Consider the following 26,642-nt stretch of genomic DNA (forward strand, 5'->3'; position numbering starts at 1 on the left):
AACGAATAATTTAACAACATAAAGCTTCAAATGACGTTAAATCAACTCGTTCACGAAATAGCGTACACAAAAAAAAAAGTTGTGGTGTACACTTTCAAAATAAGCAGAAGTTGCGTAGTTACACTCGGTGACCACTGGTCGGCGCTGAACATTCATGATAGTAAATCTGCTCTTACCTCAGATATATCCATGCACAACTGCTTCCAAAAATAAAGCTTTCACACCAAAAGGCGTTGAAAGACATTGCAATCGAGTCATACACAATCAGCCCTCTTTACGTGCGTACATGCGTTGTTTTTTATCGGTCGGGTCGGGTGGGGTCGGCAGGGATTCATCTTGACTTGACACGTAACGTCAACAGAAACATGAGGCCAAGTTCCCTTTCAACAGCTTCTTCAATGGCCGTTTAAGGGTCAAGGAGGCAAAAGTCCACCTTGGCATTATCAATTAAGTCATCAAATCATAATAACATACCGTATTTATTAACAAGATACTGTGGTCAGTCTGTGTCATTGATCTTTGAAGTGTGACAGCGGTCATTCACGTGTCGGCCTGAGGGGGCGGTGTGGCGCCTGTTGGCGTCCAAACGGCCAAAACTACACGAGTTAGAAGAAGGAGAATAGACAGCAGCTTAGATGTGAAGAATTGATGTAAAAAAAAAAAAAAATTCCCCCCAAAAAACGCCACCGTATCCTCGAAATGTAAGTCTTTGGTTTGATTTATCGCTTTTAAAGGTAGTTTCCCCGTCTCTTTGAATTCATGACTAGTTGTAAAATATATGAGATTGGTGTAAAACTTGACGCTAACTCGTATTAACGTCAGGATTCAGCGAAACACGTACTTTAGCTAATGAACTGCTAGTTAACAGTATTTCTGTGTTTATTTCTTACGAGAAACCAACTGTGCCCGTGTTACAGTGACACTCGTGGCACAGTTAACCCGACCATAAACCAAAATAATGTCACCCAAGTTGTCGTGAAGCTAACGTTAACGCTATACATCAAGGTACTTGTTGGGTTTATTGCACACATATTGGTATTTAAAGTGTCACAGTTAAAAGCAGACTTCGTTCCTGTGTTGTGGGTTAAGTCTGTTGATTTTGATGTGTTGAGTGACCTTTTAGTTGTCCCGAGTTTGCTCATGTAATCCCTCCTATCCCTCAGTGAATGAGCTGTGGGGAGCAGCCGGTTTGATGACAGTACAGGATTTTGAGGTTATTGTTGTCCCTCAAATTGTCCTCTGGTCCCCCGGTCTCTGTCTGCAATGCATGTTGTGTCCATGGTCGGGACGCAGACCCCTTAATCTGTGCTTGAAAAACGCCTGTCAACTGTTTCACTGATGTAAAATATAATGGTAAAATAGTGTTGTTTGGTATTTCCAGCTCTCTGGTGTCCTGTGGGTGCAGCTGCATAAAATGGAAAACTCCACTGACGACTACAGGATCCAGTCATTTGACATGGACACACAGGTTTTGCTGAAAACAGCCTTGAAAGGTGAGCATCTTTAATACTGTTGCTGGTATCCAATGTGTACTTTGATGATAAACAACACCTCAGACAAGTTTCTGTTTCTTATAGATCCAGGCTCAGTGAACCTGGAGAAGGTTTCCAGCATCATCGTGGATCAGTCTTTGAAGGACCAGGTGTTCAGCAAAGAGGCAGGACGGATCTGCTACACCATCGTTCAGGTTGGATATCTGTTTGTGTTGTGTATGTTAGTTTAAAGCAATGTGTACTGATTGTTTAAAGCAGTGTGTACTGATTGAGGCAGAAGGATTTAAGAAACTAGAACAAGATCTGATTGAGTCTTGACTCTTGTTGACCAAATTCTTAATCCTCTTACATTATCGATGCTTAACCCTGGAGCAACAAGAAGCTCTCGGAGCCAACTTACCCACACCACTGTGTTCCCTGGCTTTTTGTCCATGCTTTACCTTCTGTCATCTGTCCTGACTCTTGCTTTGTCCACCGTCTCTCTCTCTCTCTCTCTCTCTTGATCATGATGGCGCTCAGGCCGAGGCCAAGCAGAGCAACGGGAACGTGTTCAGGAGAAACTTGTTGAATCGGCTGCAGCAGGAGTTCAACAGCCGTGAGGAGACCAGGAGGCGCTCGCTGCAGGAGTGGGTGTGCTACGTCACATTCATCTGTAACATCTTTGACTACCTCAAAGTAAGAGCCAGAGAGAGAACTGAAGTGGTTTGATTTGTTTTTGTTTTGTTAAATTGCTCCTCTTGTTAACTGTCACCTTGCAATGTCTTGATTTCATCTTTTTAGATTTAGATTTCCTTAAACTTCTCACAACCACTAATGCAGTGCACATGTTTCTTTAATGGCACTTTTCCTGTATATAAAACCAATATTATGTCAGTGGTGGGGAATGAGTGTAGGAGGTGTGGTCCCAGCACACTCTCTCATCAACAGGAGCCCGGCTCAGGTTTCATCCATTACAACAGTGTATTATTTAGACGGGTCAGTTTCCTTGGGTTCATTTCATTCAGTGTTGACAGCTGATGCTTCTCTGCTCGTGTGAAAAAGAGCTCATATCCAGTCGCCTCAATGAGAGTTGTGCTGAGCTGCTGTTTACAATCTCTGTGCCTCCTGACATGTAGGTGAACAACATGCCGATGGTGGCCCTGGTCGATCCTGTGTACAGCTGTCTGATACGGCTGGCCAAGCCAGATGCTCTCCTGAACGAGGAGGAGGTGAGGAGGAGAGTAGTTATTTTTATTTTATGTTGTATACAGTTTAATTGGTGATGATTAACTACATCCGAATAGACAGACTGTTTTCTTTACAGATTTGTGCCTTGTGTATCACAGATGTTCATGTACTGTGGCTTATTCTTTGCTGCCATTACCTGAATAATCAACAATGTTACATCAGTAATGATCTAATAGTAACAGAACGGCACCGGTGCTATGATAGTTCACCAAAATGTTCCATGTGAAAGGTCAATAAACAAAAAATATTCAGTGTGAAATGCATTAACACATTGTATGTATCCCTGAAGTCAAACAAACATCCCTTCCTCATGAAACCTCTGCAAAACTTGTGTCATGGAGGTTTCAATTGAGCATCAATTACACTTTTTTATTTGAACCAAACCAAACAAATTAAAACAAGAGTTTAAAAGTTCAACACAATTTGTTGATTTTTCCTCCCCCCCGCAAATTAACACAGTATGAACACAAAACCTGATTGGTTCTTCTGTCTGCGTCCTGAGCACTGATTGGTGCTTTGCAGGTGGAACCTTTTTCATAGAAGTTAGAGAAATTACATTAAAAAAGGAAAATATGTCTTTTTTTTTAGAATAGATTGTAAATAACACACTTAGATTAAAAGTGTCAGCTATAATTCACTTTTAATATTACTGTCTTCTCAGAATATTCTCTAGAAAATAGTCTGAACCCAAAATAAAAGATCAGAATGAAAATGTATTTGGTGAATAGAGGTTTACATATAGATGAGTTCAATATAATAGTGTCCAACAAGTGAGAGGAAACATGCAAACTCCACACATAAAAGCCTAAGTCACATACAGTATAGCATATTAGTGTGATATGGTATGTCAAACCATTAATTCAAGTCATTCGATTGAATAAGGAAATGTTATTTCTGTAACTGTGTGGAATATTTTAAGTTGTCACATTTCAAGAGTGTCCTCCCCCCTCCCCTCCCTCCTGCAGGTGGACTGCCTGGTGCTGCAGCTGCACCGTATCGGAGAGCAGCTGGAGAAGGTGAACGGTCCGAGGATGGACGAGCTGTTCTTCCTGCTGCGGGACGGCTTCCTGCTGCAGGAGGGGCTGAGCTCCATGGCCCGGCTGCTGCTGCTGGAGATCCTGGAGTTCAGGGCCGGAGGCTGGCTGCTCAGCAGCACCGCCCACAAGTACTACTACAGCGAAATTGCGGATTAGGCCGGTGGTGAGGACGATGGTGCTGAGCAGCTTCTTTTTTTTTTTTTTTTTCCTGATGGCTGCATTAGGAACCCATCAAGCACCTTGGACAACCTCTGCTTAATCACGACAGAATCTAAAAACCAGCAGTTCTCACATTGGACGACGCCCCCCCTTTCGTTCCAGGTAATCAGCAGGGGGATCGTGAAGATAGCGGCTCATAGTGTAACAAGACTTTGGTTTTTGCTGGATTGTTCCCTGCGTTTGATAATATTACTGAGAAATAGTGCCGTGGATGTGAAACGTGCAATAGTTCAGAGAGCTGGAGTTCAGTTCACGAGGTTTAGCCACATTCAGGAACACTTTGTTTCAAGGTTTGATTCCAGCTAGAGGAGCTGAAGATATTTTTTATGTTTTTTTGTTTTTGTTTTTTAAAATCTTTCTAGCATTCCTGTTTTGAGAAAACATTTCAACTTATTTTTTACCAAATATATGAAGTTGAGAAAGACATTCCAGTCAGATGCAGGCTGATCTGGTCTTTGCTTTACCTTTTATTGTTGTGTGACCAATTTTTTAATCATTTGAAGATAGATATTTTAAATATTTAGTTTAATATTTTATCATAGGGTTGAGTTTTACAAAAGGTTTGAGTAGCAGTTCAGAGGAATTTTCTGCTTAATTTTTCCTGTGGGATTCCTGTGTTACTGTCTCTTTGCCACTCCATTATGTGAAGCTCAGACAAAACATTGTCTTAATTCAGGGATTTTCTTTTGTTTTTTTTTGTTACACCTCAATTTACTCAATCTATAAATACAAGACAAAACATTTTGGTTTGATTTGACATTTTAACTTTTCTATAGGTCAGATATTGGAAGTGATTTCTGCATTTACAAATTTGAGTCGTTGAACAAATCGTGCCAATGTAACATGCACAGGACCATCCTATCCAACACAGCTGATTTTACAGAGTTTAAACTCTTTCATTTGTAGTCAAGGTGCTTGGGGAGTAGTTATTCCCCCACTCCAAACACACGCCCTGTCACATGAGCATTAAACTAGAGGTAAAGTATTTTGCATCTGAATTCAGGTTCCACCAGCACTGGCGACACTATGTAGCTGAGCTCAAGTTTTTACGTTTGAGTCTGTTGTTACTTCAGCTTATTGTTTATTTCACCGACAGCTCTAAGGTCTACAACCAAAGCTGTGCCTTGGAATCAGACGGACAAAAGCCTGGGACAAGTGTCATGCGGTTAAAATATGACATGACGTTGTAAACCTGTAAAATGTAAATAATTAAAGTTTAATATAAAATTTACTTTCTCAGCAGTCAGACAAATCAGACGAACTTGATGAATTCCTTGAGAAATTCTTAATTTCAAGAATTTAAAAGTTGAAAGTGGTCAGGATTTAGGAAATTTTGTATTTATGTCCCAAAATGTTTTTGTTTTTTTCTAGTAGTATTTGAAGGTTAATGCATAGATTTTTGGTATTTGTCACTGCATTCAAACTAGCAATGGGTAAAATGACATGTTACTGACTGCAGTATGTTTCTGTATTTTCTTACATTGTTGCTACATTTTTACATCACTCAGTTCCATTTTTTTATGGTTGGGTTGTACATTTAATGCAAATTTATTTGTTCTAATAAATTTCTGGAAGTTTTTCCTTAAATTCAGTTCAGTATGTTTATTGTGTTTCAATGAACAATTCCACCGGGCAGGACCGTTTATGATACACAACACGATGTCTCAATGTAAAAAGTGACAGTCTATACACATTTCACTTCCTCGTCAGCTCTTTGTACAGCGTCCTTCCACCGAAAGGATTTCCACGGTGTTGTAATATTTACATTTGCAGTTTGAGCGACACAATGTTTTGCTGAATCCTGAATGACCAGCACAACGTGTGTCAAACTGTGAGTGTCTTTCTACCACCAGCGGTAGTGGGCGTACGCTCTGTTGGACTCCGCCATCTTGTGCAGCTCATGTTTCTTCTTGATAACGTTGCCCTCTTTGACGTAGGCCGCCATCACCTCCTGGGAGAGTTTCTCATACATGTGCGTGCGTCTGTGTTTGTTGTCCCTGCACTCTGTGATCATCCACTTCATGGCGAGGAAGCGCTGTCGGTTGTCCGTGAGAGGAATGGGCACCTGGGGGGAAGGGGATGAAGTTATGTTAGACTTCTTTGTCGTCACTCTGGTGCCATTTTCTTATCAACAGTAATGGGAATTAAAAGCAAGATAAAAAAAAAAGTAGAGAGAGAAAAGAAAATAGATAAAGTTTAAAGTTCTTAAAAGGAGCTCAGCCATAAGCACAGAAATATTTTTAACCTGATTTAAAGGTGCTTACAGTTGGGGCTGATTTCAGTTCTGCTGGTAGTTTGTTCCAGTCTGTGCAATTAGTTACTTTTATAATGTAGTAACTGAGTTACTAAGTCTTACGTTAACTATAACTATTACTTTTAAAAGTAACGTGCCCAACAATGACCCGTCACTGACCTGGTAGTACTTTCCACCTTTCTGTATGCTGGCCAACCCGACCACCGGCTTACAGTTCTCCAGAGCCTGGTGAAAGATGGTGTAGGGGTTACACTCGATCTCATCCTTCTTCCCCTCGGGAGCTTTGTGGTATTTCTCCACCTGTTTCCTCTTTATATTCTCTAGAGTCTGGGAAAAGAGAAGCAGCAGCGATTTAGAGCACCACATTATTAGGCCAACAAACAGCAAATCACTTCAGAGACTGGATGGTGTTTTTGTTTTACTTGTGTCATGATCTCTCTGGCCAGAATCTTGTTTCCATGTTTCATCATCATGTTGATGAATTTACTGAAAAGCAAAGCAAACAGAGATGATCATGTGTGACTGAACAGCTGCCATCAGTGACGCTGCTCTCCTGTAGTCACCTCGGGTGGGTGTTGTTTTACCTGAGGTCCGAGTCATTGAAGACAGAGCTGGTGACGCTGTTGGTTGCTGCCTTGATGGGTCGAAGCACTTTGAGCTGCTGCTGCTCCCTCTCCTCCGCGGTCAGCTCGGCCTCCGGTCTGTTGTACGCCTCCTTGCTGACCTCCGGCTCGAGGTAGTACGGGTTGTACCTGCTCCATCTGACCAAGAACACCCTGCAGACGAAGGACACACGAGGAACTCGCATGAAAACGTCTCTCGGCAGAAAAGTTATTTGCAATTTGTCAGCTGAATATCTTTCAGTTTGGAATGTTGGAATAAAGTAGTAACCTGAAGGAGTCTCACACGTTTCTGTAGAGCACGATGACATCCTTTCAAAACTTTTAAAATCTGATTTTGACATGAGTTTTGAAACTATTTAGGTCAGTGAACTGATTCACAAATGATAAACTGTTTAAATCCTCACTTTTTACCTGACTGTAAACTGACATTCTTTGGGTTTTGTCCTAAACTGTGAATATGACTCTTTGGCCTCTAGAAACATGAAGGTCAATTTATGCCGTTTCATGGCATCTTATGGATTTAACAATTGAAGCTGCAATGACTGGACCATAAATCGATCAACCCATTAAGAAAAAAAGTCTAATGTCACAAATGTTTCAAATGTTTTTTTCCCCAAACAAAAATATCAAATATTTGCATATAAAATGTGCACATTTTAATTTCTTTGTAGTCCATGATATCAAACAGGACCGTTTTCGGGCTTCAGGCAAAAAAAGGATAATTGAAGATGTTTCAATTGTCTGACTTTTTAGTGACGAGTGAATTTATCGATTAATAAAGATAAATGACAGATGAATTGATTGACCGTACTGCAGACATGTTGCTCTGATGTGATGGGGGACTGTCGCTGTATAAGAGATATTACAGAGTAATTCATTACCTGGCTGATTGAAAGCTCGTATAACATTATTGTTTCGATTATTCAAAAAAACGTTTTCTGTGGCTGCGGTGGATAAAACATTATAAAAAATTACCAGGACTCAGGAGCTAATAAACAACGCATTGTTTAGTTTCATTTCCAGTGTTTTAAAATATAAATGGCAGCAGCAAAGCGTCTGCAGCACAGTTATATTAAACACACTGTTAATCCGTTTTAAATCTTTGTAAAAGTCATATTTACCTCGGTGTCCACGGCTTTAATAATCCTGACAAGGAGGCCGCCATCTTCACAATGTGAGTGTCAGTCAGGACCCCGGCTCAGTACGTCCTAAAGCTGCCTTCACTAAAATATAAATATAAATAAATAAAGATTTTAAAAGCGACAGTTTTTTATTTTGTCAGTTTTAAATCATACACCAAGACAACTTTTGTTTTTTTAAATATGAGGTATGGTTAATTATTTTGTCAAATAATTTCCAGCATCGTTTTGGACTCTCGCGCACATCACGCGTCGATGACATCACGCGATGTTTTCAAGTGCTATGGCGTACCAGGAAGGGGAGTCGCTTGAATCTTGGCTCAGTGAGTGTTTAATCCCATTTTATGAATTAAATAACATGTGAAATTAGCTAGATAACGTCGCCGCGGATGATAGGGCGACGCGTCGGTCCGTAGAGAGGCTGTCACCGCTGTTTGGCTGCTGCTGCTGCTGCTGCTGCTGCTGCTGGTTGTCAGCCCAGTGTCTGTAGCTGCAGCACCAAGCACCAGGCTGGGTGGAGAGCTTTAATGAAACACTGTGTGGGACAGATTTATCAGTGGTTGTGTGGTGACATGAAGCTCTGCAAACAAGCTGTCCCTCTTCATGGGCAGCTCGGCTCCATGCTGAGTCCGGAGCAGGGAGGGACACATCGGGCTGTGGTGGGGGATGAATGAGCTGCTCTCTGACAACACAATGGACACCACAGCAGTAATTACAAAAGAGGAAGGGTGTCAACAATTACTGCATTGTCACGTTGATCACAAGATTCACAGGGATCCATATTGTCAGTGGGATTGGTTCAGCTGTCACTGGAAAGTAACACAATAGATTTACTCAAGTACCGCACAGTTTTCATGTACTTTTGGGTGTTTCCATCTCGACTTTATGATTTTACTCTGTAGGGGAAATTATGTATTTCTTACTACATGTAGGCTACTTGACAGTTGACTGACCTAAAGTATTATTTAAAAAGCCAGTTGAATACAAATGTTTGGGCAAATGTCATATTTTTACTGATTAATGAGGAGATTGGGAGTAAATACAACCCCTGCAGAAAGTCAGGGCTGCAACTAATGGTTATTTTCGGTGTCTGCCAATATTTTCACAATTTATTGAATATTGGTTTTTTTTCTATTTCTATCTATTGACATACAATGACTGTAAAGATTGTAAAAAAAAAAAGCCCGTCGTAATTTCCCAAATATTTCACAATCCTTCTTTTGTCTGGTCACCGTCAGAAAGATTTGTTTATATGGCATGTGTGAAAAGTTTCAAATCCGCACATTGAGAGACCAGTAAAAACAAACATTTGACAACAAAACTTTTCTTTAAATAATGACAAAAATAATCATTCAGTCTTTAAAACAGTTACAGGTGAATTTTCTGTGAATGGATTGGTCAGTTAATTGACAGCAAACATATAGCCTAGCCTCTCTTAAGGCGTTACACTGGTACTGATTACTTTAAGAACTTGAAAAATAGGAAAAACAGTAAGAAAAGTTAATTTTTATATCAATGTGTTGGTACTTCTACTGCAGTAAATGGTCTGAATACCTCTCCCACTTAACTTGATGTGTATTCAGACTCATGCACACCCCGGTTTCTTTCCAATCTCACATCAATAACATCACCCGGTCTGCATCCTTCCACCTACGCAACATCAACCGTCTCTGCCCCTCCCTTATCCCCCATACCACTGCTACCCTCGTTCGCAGCCTCGTCACTTCTGCTGCAACTCCCTCCTTTTTGGTCTAGCTCTCAAATCGCCTCCATAAGCTTCAACCAGTCCAGAACTCAGCTGCCCGTGTCGTCACCAGAACCACGGCCTCCATCCACCACATCACTCCCAGTCAAGTCCTGTATACAGGGCTCCAGACTGCCCCTAAATTAGGGCATTTTGCCCCTCAAATTTGAGACAGTGCAAGTAAATCTTTCTTCTCTTTGTGCATGTGCAACCAGTAAATTTGCTGTTAGTATTTTTTAACACTCGTGAAATGTGGAAGAGACGACTCAAGGAATCTGGTATCTGTCATTACAGGTGGCAGACCAATGTGTGTGAGGATCATGAATGAAAAGGAAATGTGAATATTTGCTTTGCAACTCGATTTATGGTGTGTGCACCTAAATTTTATGCTTGCACTCCTAAGATTTTAAGTTAGGTGCTCCTAGTAAAGAACAAAGTAAAAAGTTAGTCTGGAGCCCTGGTATAGAGTTCAAAATCCTTCTGCTGACATTCAACCATATCGCTCCCATCTTCTCCATGTTGCCACTCCCTCTCGTACACTCAGATCGTCCTCCTCCATCCACTTGACTGTCCCCTCCGCCCGTCTCACCACCGTGGTCTGGAACTCACTACCACCCGAAACAAGGAATACCAACTCACTCAAATAAATCCCACCTGTTTAAGATCGCCTTTTCCCTTTAACTGATTCAATTGCATCGTTTTTATCTTGTTTACTAATTGTGGTTTGGGAGCGTATCTACAGTATGTTCCCCAAAATCTATGTTCCTCTCTTACATCCTCAGTCGATGTGAGGGTCTAAGGGCAGAGGATGTTGTTTAAAGCCCTTTGAGACAAACTGTTTATAAAAATGGGCTATATAAAATTGGCTTGCCTTGCCTTGCAAAAAAGGTTCTTTGTTCCCCGCTCACCCGAAAAAGGCAGGAAACATTAGCACAAGTAGCATTAATATGATGTTTAAACATCTCTGAACACACACAACAGAACAGAAACCCTGACCCCTAACCCCCTAATGCTACTGCTATGTTTCCTGCCTTTTCTGAATAAGCGGTCACCTTTTTTTAGTAAGCGGGGAACAAAGGGATGACCCCAAAATAAAATGCATTATTATTATTAGTTGAGTCAGTGTAAATGTGTTTGTCCAACAGATAAAGCCACCCATCCAACAAACAGACAGGAAGACTGGGAGTACATTATTGGCTTCTGTGATCAGGTCAACAAGGAGCTGGAGGGGTATGTCTGTGAAACACTCGTAAAACATTGATGAAAGCCAGTGCCATGAAAGCCAGCTCGGGAAACGTCTTTCATGTGAAATTCTTCTTGCAGCCCTCAGATCGCCGTAACTCTGCTCGTCCACAAAGTCCACTCACCACAAGAATGGGAAGCACTTCAGGCTCTGACTGTAAGAAATGCTGCAAGTCAACAAGCTGTTTTCTTTCTCTCTTCTCCTCAACCAGTAGTTTTAATATTTATTTTCTGCACAGGTGTTGGAGGCGTGTATGAAGAACTGTGGGAGAAGGTTTCATAATGAAGTCGGAAAATACAGATTTTTGAATGAGCTGATTAAAGTTGTGTCTCCAAAGGTGAGCCACATCCACACAGAGTTAGACTTTTGATGCCCATGAGAAGCAGGCTGATTGAATGTCCCGCTGCTCCAGCCTCTTAACCACCACCTCTTGTTTCCAGTACATGGGCGACACTGCACCGGAGAAAGTGAAGATGAAGATCGTAGAGATGCTGTACAGCTGGACGGTCGCGTTTCCGAATGAACCTAAGATCGGTGAAGCCTACCAGACGCTGAGGAGACAGGGTGTGACTCTCTTTCTCTTCCCTTCATCAGACAGATCTCATAAACCATCTGCAATCGCATTAATCCGGTCCTCATTCTCCTCCCCCAGGCCTCGTGACACGTGATCCAGAGTTACCGCTGGACAGGACTCTGATCCCCTCTCCCCCAACGCGCCCCAAACATCCAGTGTTCGATAACGAGGACATGGGAAAGGTGAGGAGAGCAGCTCTGTGCTGTTGGTATTCAACCAGACTGCTTAAGAACAACACATAACTCCTTTCTAAATCATTTGGCCTAATGGCCTTCATTTCCAGCGATTAGCTTCATCAGGACATTATCATCAAAAGCTAACTGATAACTGTGTGTGTGTGTGTGTGTGTGTGTGTGTGTGTGTGTGTGTGTGTGTGTGTGTGTGTGTGTGTGTGTGTGTGTGTGTGTGTGTGTGTGTGTGTGTGTGTGTGTGTGTGTAGCTGCTTGCCGAGCTTCTGCGCAGTAAAAATCCCGAAGACCTCCAGGAAGCCAACAGACTAATCAAAAACATGGTGAAAGAGGTGAGACACGTCAGGAATGTGTGGCTGACACAGTGCCAGTAATCCGCTTTTTATTTTGGGTTGCTTGTTGCTATAGAGATGCATGGGAATAAATTATTAAACTGTTAAACTTTAGCTAAGGCATTATGTTCTTCATGTGGGATTTGAACAGCAACTTGTTTGTTGTGGTCTTTTTTGCCAGGACGAGGCTCGAGTGCAGAAGGTCACAAAGCGGATACACACGCTGGAGGAGGTGAACATCAACGTCAAGCTGCTGACTGAGATGTTGTCCCACTACAACAAAGACAGCTCCACCGACTCAGACAGGGAGATCATTAAGGTAATTAACCCACCCAGTTCACACTTCAGATGTTTAAATACATAACAACAACAAATCATTGTGAATATAGCAAAAGATTACAACAATAATGAGTTGTCCTGCTGAATAACAGATAGAGGAAGTGTAACTAAGTTGGAAAGGCTACAAACACTCGTCATCAGAGAAAGTTGAACTGGAACTGACTCATTTAATCTCTTTTCATTGGAGTTGTTTTTTGCAATAATAATCAAAGGCAGTCGGTATGATAAATAATCTGTTAGCGCCTGTTCCTGCATGTTTTATCTGACTGAAGGATCCTGCTTTGTGACTGTACACTGCACAGTTATCAGCCATATGAAGTACAGAAACATCCACTCTCTCTCAGTTCTTTGCCCTCAGACTGATTAGTAAATTAATAATGTAATTCAAATGATCTATACTTTTCATAGTTACAGTAAATGTTCTGTATACCGTAGGGGAGATAAGTATTTGATCCCCTGCTGATGTTTGCCCTTATTTCACTAGATCAAATGTAAATTAATGTATAGCCTTTATATGATGACAGTATTTCTGGATGTTTTGTTGATATTCTGTCTCCCTCTGTTAAAATAAACTTACCATAAAAACTATAGACTGTCCTTTACTTTACAGGGGAGCAAAACCACAATTACTTATGGTGATGTTATAGTCTTAGCATCTCGTGTTTTACTGGATTAAGTAAAGTTATCTTATATGTTTGTATTCAGTGAAATTCAAGCTGGTGTCACAGCACTTCCGCTGTAACTGTTCCTCCTTTGTATTCGTCCTCAGGAACTGTACGAGCGATGTGACAAGCTGAGGCGTGCCGCTTTCAAAATGGCCACTGAGACCGAGGACAATGACACTACTTTAGGTTTGTCCGTTTGGTGTTTTTCCCCATCTGAGGAAGCTCTGTCTTTACGTTGTGTACATGTTTACGTCTAACCTGCGAAGCCCTGAATGTGACTCCTCAGGCGACATCCTGCAGGCCAGCGACGACCTCTCCCGGGTCATCAACTCCTACAAGAAGATAGTGGAGGGGCAGCCCATCAACGGCGACAGCGAAGAGCCTCGATCCACAGCCGGTCACGACGAGAGCGGTGAGATATTTCACATTCACGCAGGTGTTGATGCGTTTTACATCGCTGCTGCAACCAGTCACCCTCTCTTTATCGCTCACCAGAGACCACAGACACGCTGATCGACCTCGCCGGCCTTGACACCCCGAGCCCCCCTCAGCCGCCCGTCCCTCTGCCCCAGCCCTCGCTCCTGGTCTCCGCCAATCCCACGGCTTCCCCCATACCCGTCCTGCCTCCCCCTCCCAAACGCCTGGCCGGCTCCCAGGGCAGTCAGAGCAGCAGCCCGAGTCACCCCCCGCTCGACCAGGCCTCCACCGCTCTCTCGCTCCTTGACGATGAGCTGCTGTCCCTAGGTAGTGTATCCTCACCGTGAGCAGGTCAACGTTTCAGGAATTACGCTCAGCTCCTGGCTCTGTTCATTGATGACAACATGGGTGCATACATTTATTTCGAATATGTAATATATATACTATATATTGGAGCATGGTTTGGTTAAAACGTCTACTTTCACATCAAGACGTCATATTTGTTGATATTAAGATGACAGAAAATAGCATGTCGTCTGCCTGTTTGTTTTGTCTAGAGATGACAAAAATTGCCAATTGTCAATTTTGCACATCCTCAGGTGTTAAAATTTGGGTGATACCACTAAATCAGTTTCTGGGGGGAAACCCTACAGAGCCAAACAAAGAGTCCTCTTCTCTCCTGTGGCTGACAGTATACCACCACCATTCAAAATTACTTGCACAAATTAACTGTTCCAAATACTAAATATAAATATAGTTGTGCTAAGCACAGCTGACAGGTAGTAGCCCAAACGTACCAACGCACCGAGAGCCTACGTGACTACAACAAAGGCAAACACACGTACTAAACATGGCCTCAACATCACAGATGTTCATATGCACCAACCAATATCCTGAAAGCTCTCCTGTCCAAACACCTGATGACACTAAAAACTGACACGTCATTTTTGACGCCTTTTGACAAAACTGACGTGTGAAGACGTCAGTTTCTGTCGTCTCAAGATGTAGAAATGTGACATCTTAACACGGACGTCAAAATAGATGTTTTGAACCAAACAGCACTCCATAATGTCAAAATGTCCTTGGGCAAGACACTGAACCCACACTTGCTTCTGTGAATGATTAGCCTCCAAGCCTGTCTGCGCACAGAGTTGTATGAATGTGTGTGTGAAAGGGTGAATGTGACAATACTGTGTAAAGCCCTTTGAGTGGTCCAAGTGATTAGAAGAGCACTATATAAGTGCAAGTCCATTTACCATTTACCAAGTCCATTTAAGTGCAGTGCACTGCAAATCTCTAATGTGATGATGCAAATGCTTCCTCTAGGACTAAATGACCCTCCTACCTCCCTGAGCAGCCAATCAAAACCCAAGCTGAGCGACGTGTCCAACCAGTGGACCTCTTTGCAGGTACATCTGAGATAGGTTGCTAACAACCTTAGCCAAACCTCAACGTGCGATGAGAGAACTAAATTATGCTCATCTCCCCTGCAGGCTCCAGCGTCGGGTATTGATATGTTTGGCAGTGTGGCTTACTCAGGTCCAGTGGCGCCTGCAGTGGAGCCGGCCGCTGCCATTCACAGCCTCCAGAACCTGCAGGACCTGGCCATGATGGGCTTTTCAGATCACAAGAGGTACCTACTGTTGAACTTTGAAAATTAACCGCTATCTGCACGGTACCAAGGTTATTATAGTTTTAGAATTAGTTTTTATTTTTATTTAGTTTTTCAGTTTGCTTTTTTATTTCAGTTTAGTTTTAGTTAGTTCAACAAGTGATGAACTTCCAAATTTGTGGGATTTTTCCCTTTTAGTTGCATCCCATAAATGTTCCAATCGGTCCTTATCATGTTACATCTACCTGTGGGTCGTACTCGAAGTCGTCACACGTTGAGCTGTGGTGTTTTCTTCCTGCAACTTTAGCCATCTCTAAGAAAACTAAAACTAAGCTAATGTTATCTGCAATTCAGTTTAGTTTTAGTGCATTGCATTGCACATTGTAGTTTTTATAGAGTTTTTTGGGGGAAAATTGTCATTTTTATTTTCATTTCAGTTGACTAGATTATTTTTTCTCTGCTAGTTTTAGTTTTAGTTAACTATAATAACCCTGCACGGTACTCACAACAATGAATCTCAGTGTGTCCAGCCAGATGACGGCCAGAGGAGGCGGCTTTGGGATGACCACTGCCGCAGCACCTGCCCTTGTGCCCGCGCACGGCTCTCCCTCCACAGCCTCTCTCCTTCAAGGCTCGATGCCTGGCTCTCCTGCCCTGTGCCACGCCAAGGTCCAGAGCCTGGGCTCGGCCCCCGGCAGCCCCCTGTTCCGCTCTCTGTCCCCCTGCCACCCTCCCCTCCACGGCAGCCCGGCCAGAGCTGCGGACATCTCCCTGGGCAATGTGCACGTCGCTCTGGAGGCCATCAGACCGAGTAAGGACACGGGGGAGAGAGGGAGCTGGAGGGATGATGGATTTGACTGGTTGATGGACCGTATCTAAAGAAAATGTCATGTGTTTAAGATTTATTTGTCACTGTGCATTTACAACGAAATAGTGTTGGAGCAAAACCCCCAGATGCCTAAAAAAAAAAAGAAAAGAGAGAAAGGGAACTGAAATAGAAATAGAAAAACCTTATTGTCCCGCCAAGGCAGGAAATTCATCTTTGGTCTCACTTACATAAAAAGAACACAGACTTACATAAGACAAAACAAGTCAACAATGATCACATAATAAAAAATACATTCATACAGGTAGCATCTGCACTTCAACATCCCCTTTCCTGTGTCTTGTTGATTATGGAAATGGCACTGGGGATAAAGGAGCCCTTGTAGGTCTTTTTCTTTGCCAGAGGTACTCTATGATGCAAAAAGCAAAAATAATTTACACAATTACAATTACACAATACAAGCATATACACATAATAGTAAAAGATAAAGTGAAAATAACATGCAGATGGAAACTCAGGTAATATAAATAGTGTTTGCAGTTATACATAAAAAGTGACAGACGTGTGTGAGTGTAATCTCTGTGCTCATGTGTGGCTGCGTCCTGTCTGTGCTCAGGTAAAGTGCTGCCGGTGACGGCCTACGACAAGGACGGCGTTCGCGTGCTGCTGAACTTTGCCTCGGACTGTCCCCCCAACAGGCCTGACGTGCTGGTGATGGTGGTGTCCATGCTCAACACAGCGCCCATGCCTGTTCACAATGTGGTACTGCAGGCTGCTGTGCCCAAGGTAGAGAGGATGTCGTCCCTCACCTGCTAAAGTTTTATTAGGGTTTTTTTTTCAGTGTATGATCCATGTTTTACACAAAAGTTTTCACACAACTTTCCATACGGGCCTTTCACCTACGTATCTACACCATCATGTCTGAACTGATACAAACTTTAACATAAGACATAAGACTTTTTATTCACTAAACATAAAATAAACATAAAGAAAATAATTTACTATGTACAAATGTATATATAAAAAACAAAATGTACTGTTATGTACAAAATATTATTTAAATAGAGGGAAAAAAATACTACCAGGGATTCTTGTTGCAGGTTGGGCCCCCTCTCTCTCTTAATTTAACTTATTAAAGAGATTCACATTCTTTCCAAGTCTTGGCTTGAGAGAATTCAAACACTGAAATATTGATTGAGCTCTGCAAGCATTAATATTCTCTATATTGACTCTGTTAACAGAAAACATAACAAGAGACATAAATCAATAGTCAGTCTGTGTAAAAAAATGCATTAGTACATTTTATGAGGCTGCTATGAATGAGGCTTCAGCAGTTTAAATGAGTCAAAATGTGATTCAGGCTTCAATCTCCAACACCGTCTCTCTCCTTCACTCTCCTCCAGTCGATGAAGGTGAAGCTGCAGCCTCCATCAGGAACAGAACTTGCACCATTCAACCCCATCCTACCTCCAGCCTCCATCACCCAGATCATGCTGCTGGCTAACCCAGCAAAGGTAGGTGATGCCATAGTAACAAACATATTTAGATTGTGGAGGGGTCGGGCAATGATTAACTGTGGAGAGGTGGCGATTACTCCTAAGAGCTGTGTATGTGTGTCTCCTCATAGGAAAAAGTGCGCCTGCGCTACAAGCTGGCTTTCACACTAGGCGACTGTCTGTGCAACGAGGTCGGAGAAGTCGACCAGTTCCCCCCGCCAGAGTCATGGGGTCACCTATAGCAGCACGCCGGGCCTGCTACCGCTCAGCAGGGATAGACTCCATGAAGGGGCGCGTGTGTGTCCGTGTGTGTGTCCACATGCAACCCAGAGAGAGAGAGAGAGAGAGAAAGGAGGGGAAGGCGGTGAAATTCAGCTGCATTGTTTATGGTAACAATAATGTTCAGCTTCACATTCCTGATAGTCGTTTTTCCATTTTCCATCGGCCGTTGTGATTCTTGACAGTGATATGTTGACAACAGACGCTAAAAGTTTTACTTAAACAGAGCTTGTGCTTCTCTGCAGATAGTTAACAAAGTTAAGACGTACACTGGTATGGGAGATAGCCGTTGTGTTAACAGGTCAGTGGTTTTGAGATTCACATTTTAATGGATTTTCCCTGGTATAAAAGCATTAGAGCTCTGCCTCAGACTGAAACTAACCTTAACGTTACCAGAGCCTGGAGACAACTGTGCTTTGATTTATTCATTTTTAAACTTTTGCCTCTGAATCAACACTTACCCCAAAATATACTTGAATGTATCTAGAGATATCGGAAATGGTATCTAGATTTCTTAGGATGGAGTTAAACTAGAAAATGTTGATTAAAAAGTACTGTCACATTTCTGCAGGATAGTGTCCTGATTAAAATATTTATTAAGTGGGTATTTTAGCCATCAGGATGTTTGACATGGTGAAAGAAACTGTTTACCAATTATATTAGCTGCTGTAGCCCTGAGCTAGATGAGTGGACCAACAATGTTGAATACTAAGCTGTAAAGGTAAAGTGAGAAGACCAAAAGCATTATATATTTAATCGTCTGAATCCAACACTGGTTTTATTTCACGTGCTAGTGGTTTGCCCAGACTGTAAGCATTTCAGTTTTATTGTTTTAGCAGTGGGTATCTGGAACTCTGTTCTGTATTTAAAGATGTTTATTTGTCTACCAGTCTCAGTATTGGGAGTATCTTTCCGTCATATTTATTATTTTGTGTTATAGTATTTCAGTGCATCACTGAACCAAGAAATGTGAACTGAAAAACCTGAATTTAATTTCGGTATCTTGTCGGAGGAACTCTACAGTGTGCAGCAGTGGGATGTGGAGTGGAACTGTGTTTGGAGGAAGTTTTTATACATCAGTCCACCCGACGCTCTCTTAGGTCCCTTCTCGCAGCCTCAGCTTATCGTCATATGGGATGTACAGAAGTGTGTGTCCAATGTACATAGTATGTAATGTTTTCTTGTATGACAAGTCATGTGAACGTGACGTGTCGTGTAGTTTTTGGGAGAGTTAAGTCTGTACATACTGTATGATGTGCCATTTGTTTGCTGCATGAGAAAATAAATATTTCTTTAAATGGATGAATGTCTGATTAACTATTGAGCCTGTCATGTACAAGAAAAAAAAAATCAGGTTTCAAAACAATGTACATCAAATTTAATTATCAAAGAGCACATTTTGATTACTTGAGTTTTATATACAATACAAAAATGCAAAAGAAGAGCTTTCTTTTCAATGTCTCAATTCATGTTTCCACTGTTCCCTCTTTGACGATAGCCATAGCCAAGTTCCTGGCCAGAGCGAGTCGCAGGAGCTCCACTTTGGTCAGCTCGATGTCCTCCTCCTGAAAGCACAAACACTTGAATCAGACATGGAGTGGATTAAGTTTGGCAGGAAATTCTAACACAGCTGTAGAATAAGAGCTACACTTCACAGGACAGAGTTTACCTCCCTATAAGTCAAGTGATGAATAAGTAAAATAAACATGAGTATATGCATCTACTGTAGTTGGCAGGAATTTCAAAAGATAAACAAGAGAATCATATGAAACTGACAATGAACAGCATCATTATCATTTACATTATGTTGGGGATCCATACCTGCATCGGCCGGTTGGTGCTGGGAGCCGTGGTGTTGAGGGAGGAGGTGAGCTCCTCTAAACAGAACATCAGCTCGTGGGTTTGGTCTGCTGAGAAGATCACCTTTAAAAAAATAAAATAAAAAAGTCTTTTAATATTACCACACACTTTTCCTCTTATGTTCCCACTTACTGTGTGCCTATATCTAATATACAGTATTAGCGTGGACTGCTGAGTCTGTACCAGTACAATAGGTGACACTGTGACGCCGACATCCTGACAGATCACAGCTCGCAACACAAAAAAGGTGATGACTCACTCACACGTTTAGCCTTGTGATTTAAAACACATGATCGTGATTGGACATGTCTGTTAACCCGTCATGGACACGTGGCACGACAGAAACAAAAACGCACAAAATTCTCCAACACTACGAAACAACTGCCTGACAGGAATGTGCACAAACACACAAACAATCAGCTGTAAATCAGCTGCTGCTTTACATCACATTAAAACTGGATGCAGTTTTATTTGAAACCAATAACTAGGCAGAATCAGTTTTACAGCTGGAATCTGATCAGACTGGAAATGTGTTTTTATCACAGTCTGACACCAAGTTTTGATTCTTGACGTGGACAATGTCCGTCAGCCCTGGGATACACTGTAACTTGGTATAAAGATTCAACAATTATAGAAAATGAATTAGAAATTATAAAATCATATTAAACAAAGAGTGAAAATGTATTTGAAATGATTTATCATAGCTCCAGAAAACTTTTAATATCAATGTAATGTTTTCATGTACCTCAGTTATACGTATACATCTATATTGTGATTGTGATTGACATTGACATTTTAGAATTTAAAGCAATTTCTTCCACATCCGCAGCACAGTGAACACTTTGTGGCAGCTGACCTCTTTCTGCTCCAGCAGCGGCAGAGCATCAGTCAACAGAGTCATCCAGAAGCTCCGGGGGGCGATCTTCGCCGTCATGAGGGAGAGGAGCAGCTTCGCCGCCTCCCTGAAGCGCTTCTCTCCGTACAGCTTGTGGAACTCGCGGTACTTCCCTGGAAACGAAAAGAGTTTTCAGACTGAAACAGTGGCGCTTGTGAACAAGCTTCTGAGCTCATGGTGATGTGTAATCAATAGATGTAATAACCACAGAGTATAAAAGTGGTGTTTGAGCATGTGTGTGCTTTTTCCAGCAAAAAAACACTTATCTATCTCCAACCTAACAGATCCTAACAGAGATAACAATATGAAATCACCTATGAAAAAAGCATTTCTTTAACTCAACTGTGCTTGAATATAAACTTAGATTTTTTAAATGGTTCTTTTCACTAAGATATTTCCAGTCACATGCCATCGTGTCAAGCTTTATTTATATCTCTGTGTCTATACACGTGTGTGTGTCTGAGTCTCATGTGACAGTCTGAAACTGACTACTGTATAAGGGAATCTGTCCAAGATATAATCTGCCTTTAATGAATGTGCTATAACTTGATGTATGAATCCTACGGCAGTGGCTCAGTCACAAATGGAGCAGTGTTAACAGTGCTACAGTGTGTGTGTGTGTGTGTGTATGTATGTTTCAGTGTTCATACCAAGGAAAGTGAGCCTGTCGCTGAGCAGCATTGCTGGACCCAAGTTGTCTATCAGGTCCAGATCTGAGAAGGTCCCTTTAGCACAGTAATCCTGTAGGAACCTGACACACACACACACAAATTTCAATACCACGTGGAAAGAGGCAATCTCACAACGACTACAATGCTTTGTTTATTTTGAACCAACCACATGTAATCGTTTGCTCGGCTTTTACCCACATGTTGATTAAAATGCTTCCCCTATATCCAAGATATCAGCCTAATAATCTGACAATCATCTTAATTCTACATTTAAACAACATGTCCTCGTTTGAAGTCACAGAGTCAAGTGCTTTCAGAGATGTTTTGGTTGAATAAGCTGCCTGCTCTTAGGAGTCCATGGTAAAAAACAGTAAAACTAGATTGCAAGTCATTTACTTCTACTCAAGGTTGGGGCACAGCTATTCCCAGTGTTAAGAAACAATTTAGAAGAATATGTTTTTTGTGAAGGGGACTCACCTCTCTGAGATGAGTGTGGCGAACGCAGCATCCTTGGCCCTGATGCTCCAGGACAAAGCGGAGCCCAGTCTGTTGTTCCTCAGAGCTCGCATAGCCATGATCTTACAGATACTCCGCACTAAATACATAATAACAAATTAAAGGCTGAGGTTGTTTTTTTTCTTTGTGCAACACAGCTGGACAGAGAATAAGAGAGAGACAAAGAAACAAAGCAGTACCTTGCTCTGACATCTGTCTCTGCTCACAGATCCTCAGTACTTTAAGGGCTTTGCGCTCAGTGTCCAGAGGAACTCGCTCGATCTGCAGCTCCAGGTAGTTACGGCCGAACTCTGGACAGTGGTCAAAGTAGTCCACGGCCAGCTGCCACAGACTGAACACAAAACACACACAAAAACATCATGTGAGAAAATTTTAATAACATGACGCTGCTGGATTTCAAATCTGCTGGTGTCGTTTATTGGCATTTTTAAAAACAGAACACAGTAATCGATTACACTAGCCGTAGATAATCATACCTGTGATGAGTGAACAGTCCAGATGCATATTCTAGCAGGAGAAACTCCCTCAGGTTGGAGCCAAAGCTGAACACACAGAGGACATACATGGCAAACATTGATTTGAAGTGTTCGGGTAATAAGCTAATTTAAGTGTATTCAAATAGAAATGCAGTCAAACTGAGTGCTTACTGTAGGTTGTGAGACTGCAGGAGTTTACAGTGATCCAGGAGGTCTGTCAAATGGGCCACAAACCACCAGTTGTTGAGAGCAATGCTGAAAAGACACGTAGCGAAGCAATTAGGAAAATAGTGTGTTTAACATTGTATCCTGCTGAGATAAACAGGTACAGCAGCTCTATAAAAAAGTTTGCTCACTTATTATTCTAATGTTGAAAAAAAACAACAACACCCAGACTCACAAAAGAAGCAACTATTTCCTCACGTTAATGCATGTTAATATTTTTTACTCAACTTATTTCATGAACTTTAATCAGTGGTGCTTTGTGCTAAAGTCCGGGTATCGTACTAAATGCTATGTCCTACCTGCAATCCTTGATGACCTGATGAATGTCAAACTCAAAGGCAGCCAATAAGATGCTGTCCAGTGGCTCTGGGACGCTTCTTGAGTCCAGAAACATGGTCAAGCATGACTGCAGCAAGCACACACACACAGTTAATAACAGGGGTGCAGCGTTGGATAGTATAAATGCTGAGTGGTGCAGCAGCAGCAGTAATGTAGCGTACCTGTGCATAGTAATGTAACTCAGTGGGTTTGACTGTTGGGTGGCAGAACAGCAGTCTAGTAACCAGGAAGTGGTACCAGGTGCTCAGCAGTTCCTTGTGCTCAAGCAATGTGTCTTCATCCCCAACTAGGATCTGAGATTGAACAACAAAAACAGATTCATTTGAATTAATAAATTAAAATCTCTGAAATCACAATAAAAAAAGGAGATGGAAATAAATGCACCAGAAGACACTTTCTGAATAAAAGGTTCCCACAGCAATGGATAACTAGACAGCAGCACAGTAAACTGCACTGGGTTTGACACTGTGACCTCTCAGTTTCTCATTGAATCTCATGATCACTTTGGAGCCAGTGGTTTGTGGTCAAGTGCACATACAAGAAGTAGATGGTCAACAGGAGTTGGTTTCTGAGGCCACAGGGTCACTGACCTTGCAGATGAGCTCCAGGTGATGGTTGCTGGCAAACGAGTTGTCCTGTAGGCATCGGTCCACCTCCTCATGCCAGTGTCTCCACTTTACATCAAACTCTGTTAATGTCTGGGTGCCACCAGGCTGAGGGATGAACATCACAGAAAGTTCAGAGGTAAAAGTCAGAAACAGGTCGGTTTATGAGCCATGTTTGTATGAAAATTCTCTTTAGGTCATGTGTGATACCTTAAAATCAGAGTACAGTGGAAACTGCTTATATGGATCAAAAGGCTTGGGACGGAATCATTTCTATACAAACGCTGTTTAAATAATTTGTTTATAGTAATCAAGAAATCCATTTGTAGTGTTAATTTTTTGTCATTTTATGAATGAAAACATGTGCAAAAACTATTTTAAAAACGACTCTACGTGTATTTATTTTATTTCTTACTCCCATGATTCCTCGCTGGACGTCTGCTTCCGCTGCTAGCTAACGTAAATGAGTCGACACCGGGCGCTAAACTAAACTGCACAACAATGTTAAGGCAATTGCCTATTTATAATTTTAACCACAGTAAGCTAAACATTACTGTGCTTTATTGTGTACAGTATTTGATTGATGTCTGTGCAGTAATTAAACTTGCACAATACCCCTCGAAAAGCATTTGAAACGACTGTACCATGTTTGGAACATTAAATAAAATTCAGTAAATGCTGAAGCTGTCTGTTTCGTTAAATATTTCTCATTGAAAAACTATACAAATGGCATTTAGATTATGTTCAGCATAACAAAATGAAGTGAAATAATAAAAAATCGGTTATAATAGTCAACCGCTTGTACTGCTCACATTGACTCTGGACCCACGTGATCAATATAAGCAGTTTCCACTGTATTGTTAAACCAAGGCAATCTAAAGCTGCTCAGAATAAAGCATTGAAGAATGATCTTACATTGTAGAAGGGCATTTTGCTGAGCAGAGTGTCCATCAGCTTGTACATTTTTCTAGCAGCAGGCTGTAGGGTGGCCTGCTTCATCAGCATCTGTCTGGCTTCTTCCAACCTGCCCTGCAGCACATAGCTCACCACCTGCACAGACACGACACATGTAATAACTGAGATTTCACATTAAGCTCCATGTCAGACAAAACACAAACAAAAGACAGAAATGTGTTTGTCCAACAATCCTGGGAGAAAGAACAATTCTGCTCAAACCCATCACCTCACTTTGCTCCAATCAATGAAACGCAGAAGTCGTACTGTATGTGTTACAAGTTTTAAAGACATGTGCATGTGCTGCACCCACCACATCCCAGAAGTCGCGGTGCTCAGCTGGGCTCTCGCTTTGCAGCACCTCTCTGGCCTTCTCATCCACATCAGCCTTGTGTAACCGAACCCAGTCCAGGAGGTGGAGCAACAGGGAACCCGCTGAGAACACAGACAGACAGACACACAACGTTTATTCATTTGTTTGGATGCTTTCATGATCTCAAAGTCGAGCGATAAAATGTATTCTAAAGAGAAAGAAGAAATATTGGCTATAAAGAGAAGGTGAAACGAACCTGGGGCAGCGTCAATGAACAGCACTTCACACAGATTCCAGATCAGCTCAATGGCCAACAGTATGGAAACCTGTGACAAAACAACAGAGGCTGTGGTTGGCACTAGTGTCACTATAGACAAATCAATGCAAAACTTGATGCCAATCAAAAAAAATGTATTCTTCTTCATTGCGGTCAGCACCTTTTTATTAATTGTCCCTTTATATATGGTGAAAAACATGTGTATAAATAAATAGTAAATTAGTATGAATTAGTGGAATACTGGACAATTGTGTCCCATTACATCACACTACCATTAATCAAAAAATAATAGTACATGGTACTACTAAATTATAATTTAATTCTTCGCTTAACGGTGTGTAAATTAATCTTTTCTTCAAAAGTAAATGTAATGTCCTGGTCTATACAAAATGTAAAGCATACCTGATTTCCAGACTGCATGGCCATTTGTGCATCTTTCGTCGAAACTGTGGAAAAGACAAAAAGCTAATTTTTCCCAATCCCTTAAAAATCACACTGAGAACTTAAATGTTAAAGTTATACATCACAATTTATGTCAGTTTAGTTTTGACGTTTTAAATTCTGACCTGCAATTTGCTGAAGTTCTTCCATACAGGCTCGTATCACAGATCTGTAGTTTTTACTGATGCTGACAAACCTAAGAGGGAAAACAGAAACGAGTTAATTATCATTTGTCAATGATTTATACATGTGTTACATTTCACCATCAACCAATGGTATACGTAGGTTGAGAAGACTTACTGTGGTTTTTTGTTCTTGCTGGGAAGATCCTCTCTAATTGTTTGCAGGCCAACAAAGATGTGATGCGACTCATTGAAGAGTTTACGTAAAATAGGGGAATATATATCCTCATCTTTCCTGACCTCATGGATGAAGGAGCGGCCAGATCCTTTACCACCTGCAAACAATGGTAAGGACACAAAGGAGTTGTAAAATCACACAGAGAGAGGGTGAGAACATGAAACATGAAAAATTTGGAAAAACTTGTGATATTGTTAACACACACCTGATCCTTTGTAAATAGTCTCATATACAAGGATGTCACCAGGACCCCATGCGAATCCCAAATGCTTCCCATCGCTGGCTGCAGGAATATTCTTCATTAAAAAGACAGAGAGATTATCATTATTCATACTGCAATAATTAATTGAAACAGGTGAAATATCAAATTTTCTCATGACTGATCACAACTTTGTTTAAAATTCTAACAAGATTTGTTTAGTATAATGTTTTAATTAAGACACATCAGGAAGTATGAATTGAGGTTTGACTTAGAAATCATTTCTGGACAAACTTCTCATTCAATATTGTTTTAAATCGAGCCAAATTCGCAACTTGATACTAAATATAGTTTAATTAATAAATCAACAAGCCTTACATTATGTATTCTTTCATGCTCTGTGACCTCTGCTACATGGAGATATGTGAAAGTTTAAGGTTATTATTTGTGTTTTTGACACATGGCTGTATTTGTGCAACTTACATTAGTTGCGATGCAGTTAGCCGGTTAGCAATGCTAGTCAGTGGCCGGAAAAGGGAAAACTAAGCTACAGCGGTTACTCACAGTGATCGCGGGCTCGACGTCTACCTCCTCCATCGGTGAACAATGTTTCCAACACAGTGAAATGTATAAAATGACTTGACTTTTACCGCTACAAACACTTCACTCCATAAACTACAGGTGGAACTACGCGCCTCAACTCATTCAGCCGAAGGACCCCAGGGCGCGTGCTGGATGACGTCACACATATAGCTGCCCTCCGTCCTGCCTGCTCCTCTGTTTTGCCTCACGGTGTTGTTAGGT

At 41.5% G+C, this 26,642-nt stretch overlaps 4 protein-coding genes across 6 annotated transcripts; 2 read left to right on the forward strand and 2 right to left on the reverse strand.

Moving 5' to 3' along the window:
- The first annotated feature begins 588 nt into the window (after positions 1–588).
- Positions 589–5,404, forward strand: mif4gdb (MIF4G domain containing b). Its single transcript, XM_083976828.1, has 6 exons — positions 589–701; positions 1,382–1,493; positions 1,578–1,687; positions 2,013–2,168; positions 2,609–2,701; positions 3,686–5,404. Exons 2-6 carry the CDS (start codon positions 1,415–1,417, stop codon positions 3,911–3,913), a joined length of 666 nt encoding a protein of 221 aa, XP_083832954.1. The 5' UTR covers positions 589–701; positions 1,382–1,414; the 3' UTR covers positions 3,914–5,404.
- A 159-nt stretch (positions 5,405–5,563) lies between these two features.
- mrps7 (mitochondrial ribosomal protein S7) lies at positions 5,564–8,072 on the reverse strand. The gene is made up of 5 exons (XM_083977233.1): positions 7,975–8,072; positions 6,815–7,006; positions 6,653–6,716; positions 6,390–6,557; positions 5,564–6,041 (listed from the first exon to the last, which is right to left on the reverse strand). Exons 1-5 carry the CDS (start codon positions 8,016–8,018, stop codon positions 5,820–5,822), a joined length of 690 nt encoding a protein of 229 aa, XP_083833359.1. The 5' UTR covers positions 8,019–8,072; the 3' UTR covers positions 5,564–5,819.
- Positions 8,073–8,247: 175 nt separating this feature from the next.
- Positions 8,248–18,974, forward strand: gga3b (golgi associated, gamma adaptin ear containing, ARF binding protein 3b). 3 transcript variants are annotated; one of them, XM_083976449.1, is made up of 17 exons: positions 8,248–8,315; positions 10,882–10,966; positions 11,060–11,135; positions 11,218–11,316; positions 11,420–11,543; positions 11,632–11,735; positions 11,993–12,073; positions 12,255–12,392; positions 13,182–13,263; positions 13,364–13,489; positions 13,573–13,821; positions 14,821–14,903; positions 14,988–15,127; positions 15,628–15,917; positions 16,549–16,718; positions 17,336–17,446; positions 17,560–18,974. In XM_083976449.1, exons 1-17 carry the CDS (start codon positions 8,261–8,263, stop codon positions 17,668–17,670), a joined length of 2,124 nt encoding a protein of 707 aa, XP_083832575.1. In that variant the 5' UTR covers positions 8,248–8,260; the 3' UTR covers positions 17,671–18,974. The 3 variants fall into 3 exon arrangements, with proteins under 3 accessions (XP_083832575.1, XP_083832576.1, XP_083832577.1); XM_083976450.1 differs by having other exon boundaries at positions 15,637–15,917; XM_083976451.1 differs by lacking the exon at positions 11,993–12,073 and having other exon boundaries at positions 8,272–8,315.
- Positions 18,975–19,158: 184 nt separating this feature from the next.
- nup85 (nucleoporin 85) lies at positions 19,159–26,559 on the reverse strand. The gene is made up of 19 exons (XM_083976808.1): positions 26,403–26,559; positions 25,845–25,935; positions 25,580–25,736; positions 25,405–25,475; positions 25,241–25,284; positions 24,818–24,887; positions 24,562–24,683; positions 24,210–24,344; positions 23,280–23,402; positions 22,851–22,982; positions 22,650–22,756; positions 22,297–22,380; positions 22,126–22,191; positions 21,829–21,980; positions 21,611–21,728; positions 21,113–21,213; positions 20,424–20,575; positions 19,529–19,630; positions 19,159–19,272 (listed from the first exon to the last, which is right to left on the reverse strand). The coding sequence occupies exons 1-19, from the start codon at positions 26,433–26,435 to the stop codon at positions 19,174–19,176; spliced, it is 1,959 nt and encodes a 652-aa protein (XP_083832934.1). The 5' UTR covers positions 26,436–26,559; the 3' UTR covers positions 19,159–19,173.
- Positions 26,560–26,642: the final 83 nt, after the last annotated feature.

The sequence above is a fragment of the Trachurus trachurus genome, assembly GCF_905171665.1.
Source record: "Trachurus trachurus genome assembly, chromosome: 8".
Classification (NCBI taxonomy): Eukaryota; Metazoa; Chordata; class Actinopteri; order Carangiformes; family Carangidae; genus Trachurus; species Trachurus trachurus.

Coding starts and splice junctions, on each gene's coding strand:
- mrps7 (XM_083977233.1), bottom strand. CDS start 8,018: ATGGCGGCCTCCTTGTCAGGATTATTAAAGCCGTGGACACCGAG. Junction 7,007..7,974: donor TTAAAGCCGTGGACACCGAG/GTAAATATGACT, acceptor CTTCGTCTGCAG/GGTGTTCTTGGTCAGATGGA. Junction 6,717..6,814: donor TTCAATGACTCGGACCTCAG/GTAAAACAACAC, acceptor TTTGCTTTTCAG/TAAATTCATCAACATGATGA.
- mif4gdb (XM_083976828.1), top strand. CDS start 1,415: ATGGAAAACTCCACTGACGACTACAGGATCCAGTCATTTGACATGGAC. Junction 1,494..1,577: donor GCTGAAAACAGCCTTGAAAG/GTGAGCATCTTT, acceptor TGTTTCTTATAG/ATCCAGGCTCAGTGAACCTG. Junction 2,702..3,685: donor CTCTCCTGAACGAGGAGGAG/GTGAGGAGGAGA, acceptor TCCCTCCTGCAG/GTGGACTGCCTGGTGCTGCA.
- nup85 (XM_083976808.1), bottom strand. CDS start 26,435: ATGGAGGAGGTAGACGTCGAGCCCGCGATCACT. Junction 22,757..22,850: donor AGTTACATTACTATGCACAG/GTACGCTACATT, acceptor TGCTTGCTGCAG/TCATGCTTGACCATGTTTCT. Junction 22,381..22,649: donor CAGGTCATCAAGGATTGCAG/GTAGGACATAGC, acceptor GTGTCTTTTCAG/CATTGCTCTCAACAACTGGT.
- gga3b (XM_083976449.1), top strand. CDS start 8,261: ATGTTTTCAAGTGCTATGGCGTACCAGGAAGGGGAGTCGCTTGAATCT. Junction 13,264..13,363: donor GGACAATGACACTACTTTAG/GTTTGTCCGTTT, acceptor GTGACTCCTCAG/GCGACATCCTGCAGGCCAGC. Junction 16,719..17,335: donor TGCAGGCTGCTGTGCCCAAG/GTAGAGAGGATG, acceptor ACTCTCCTCCAG/TCGATGAAGGTGAAGCTGCA.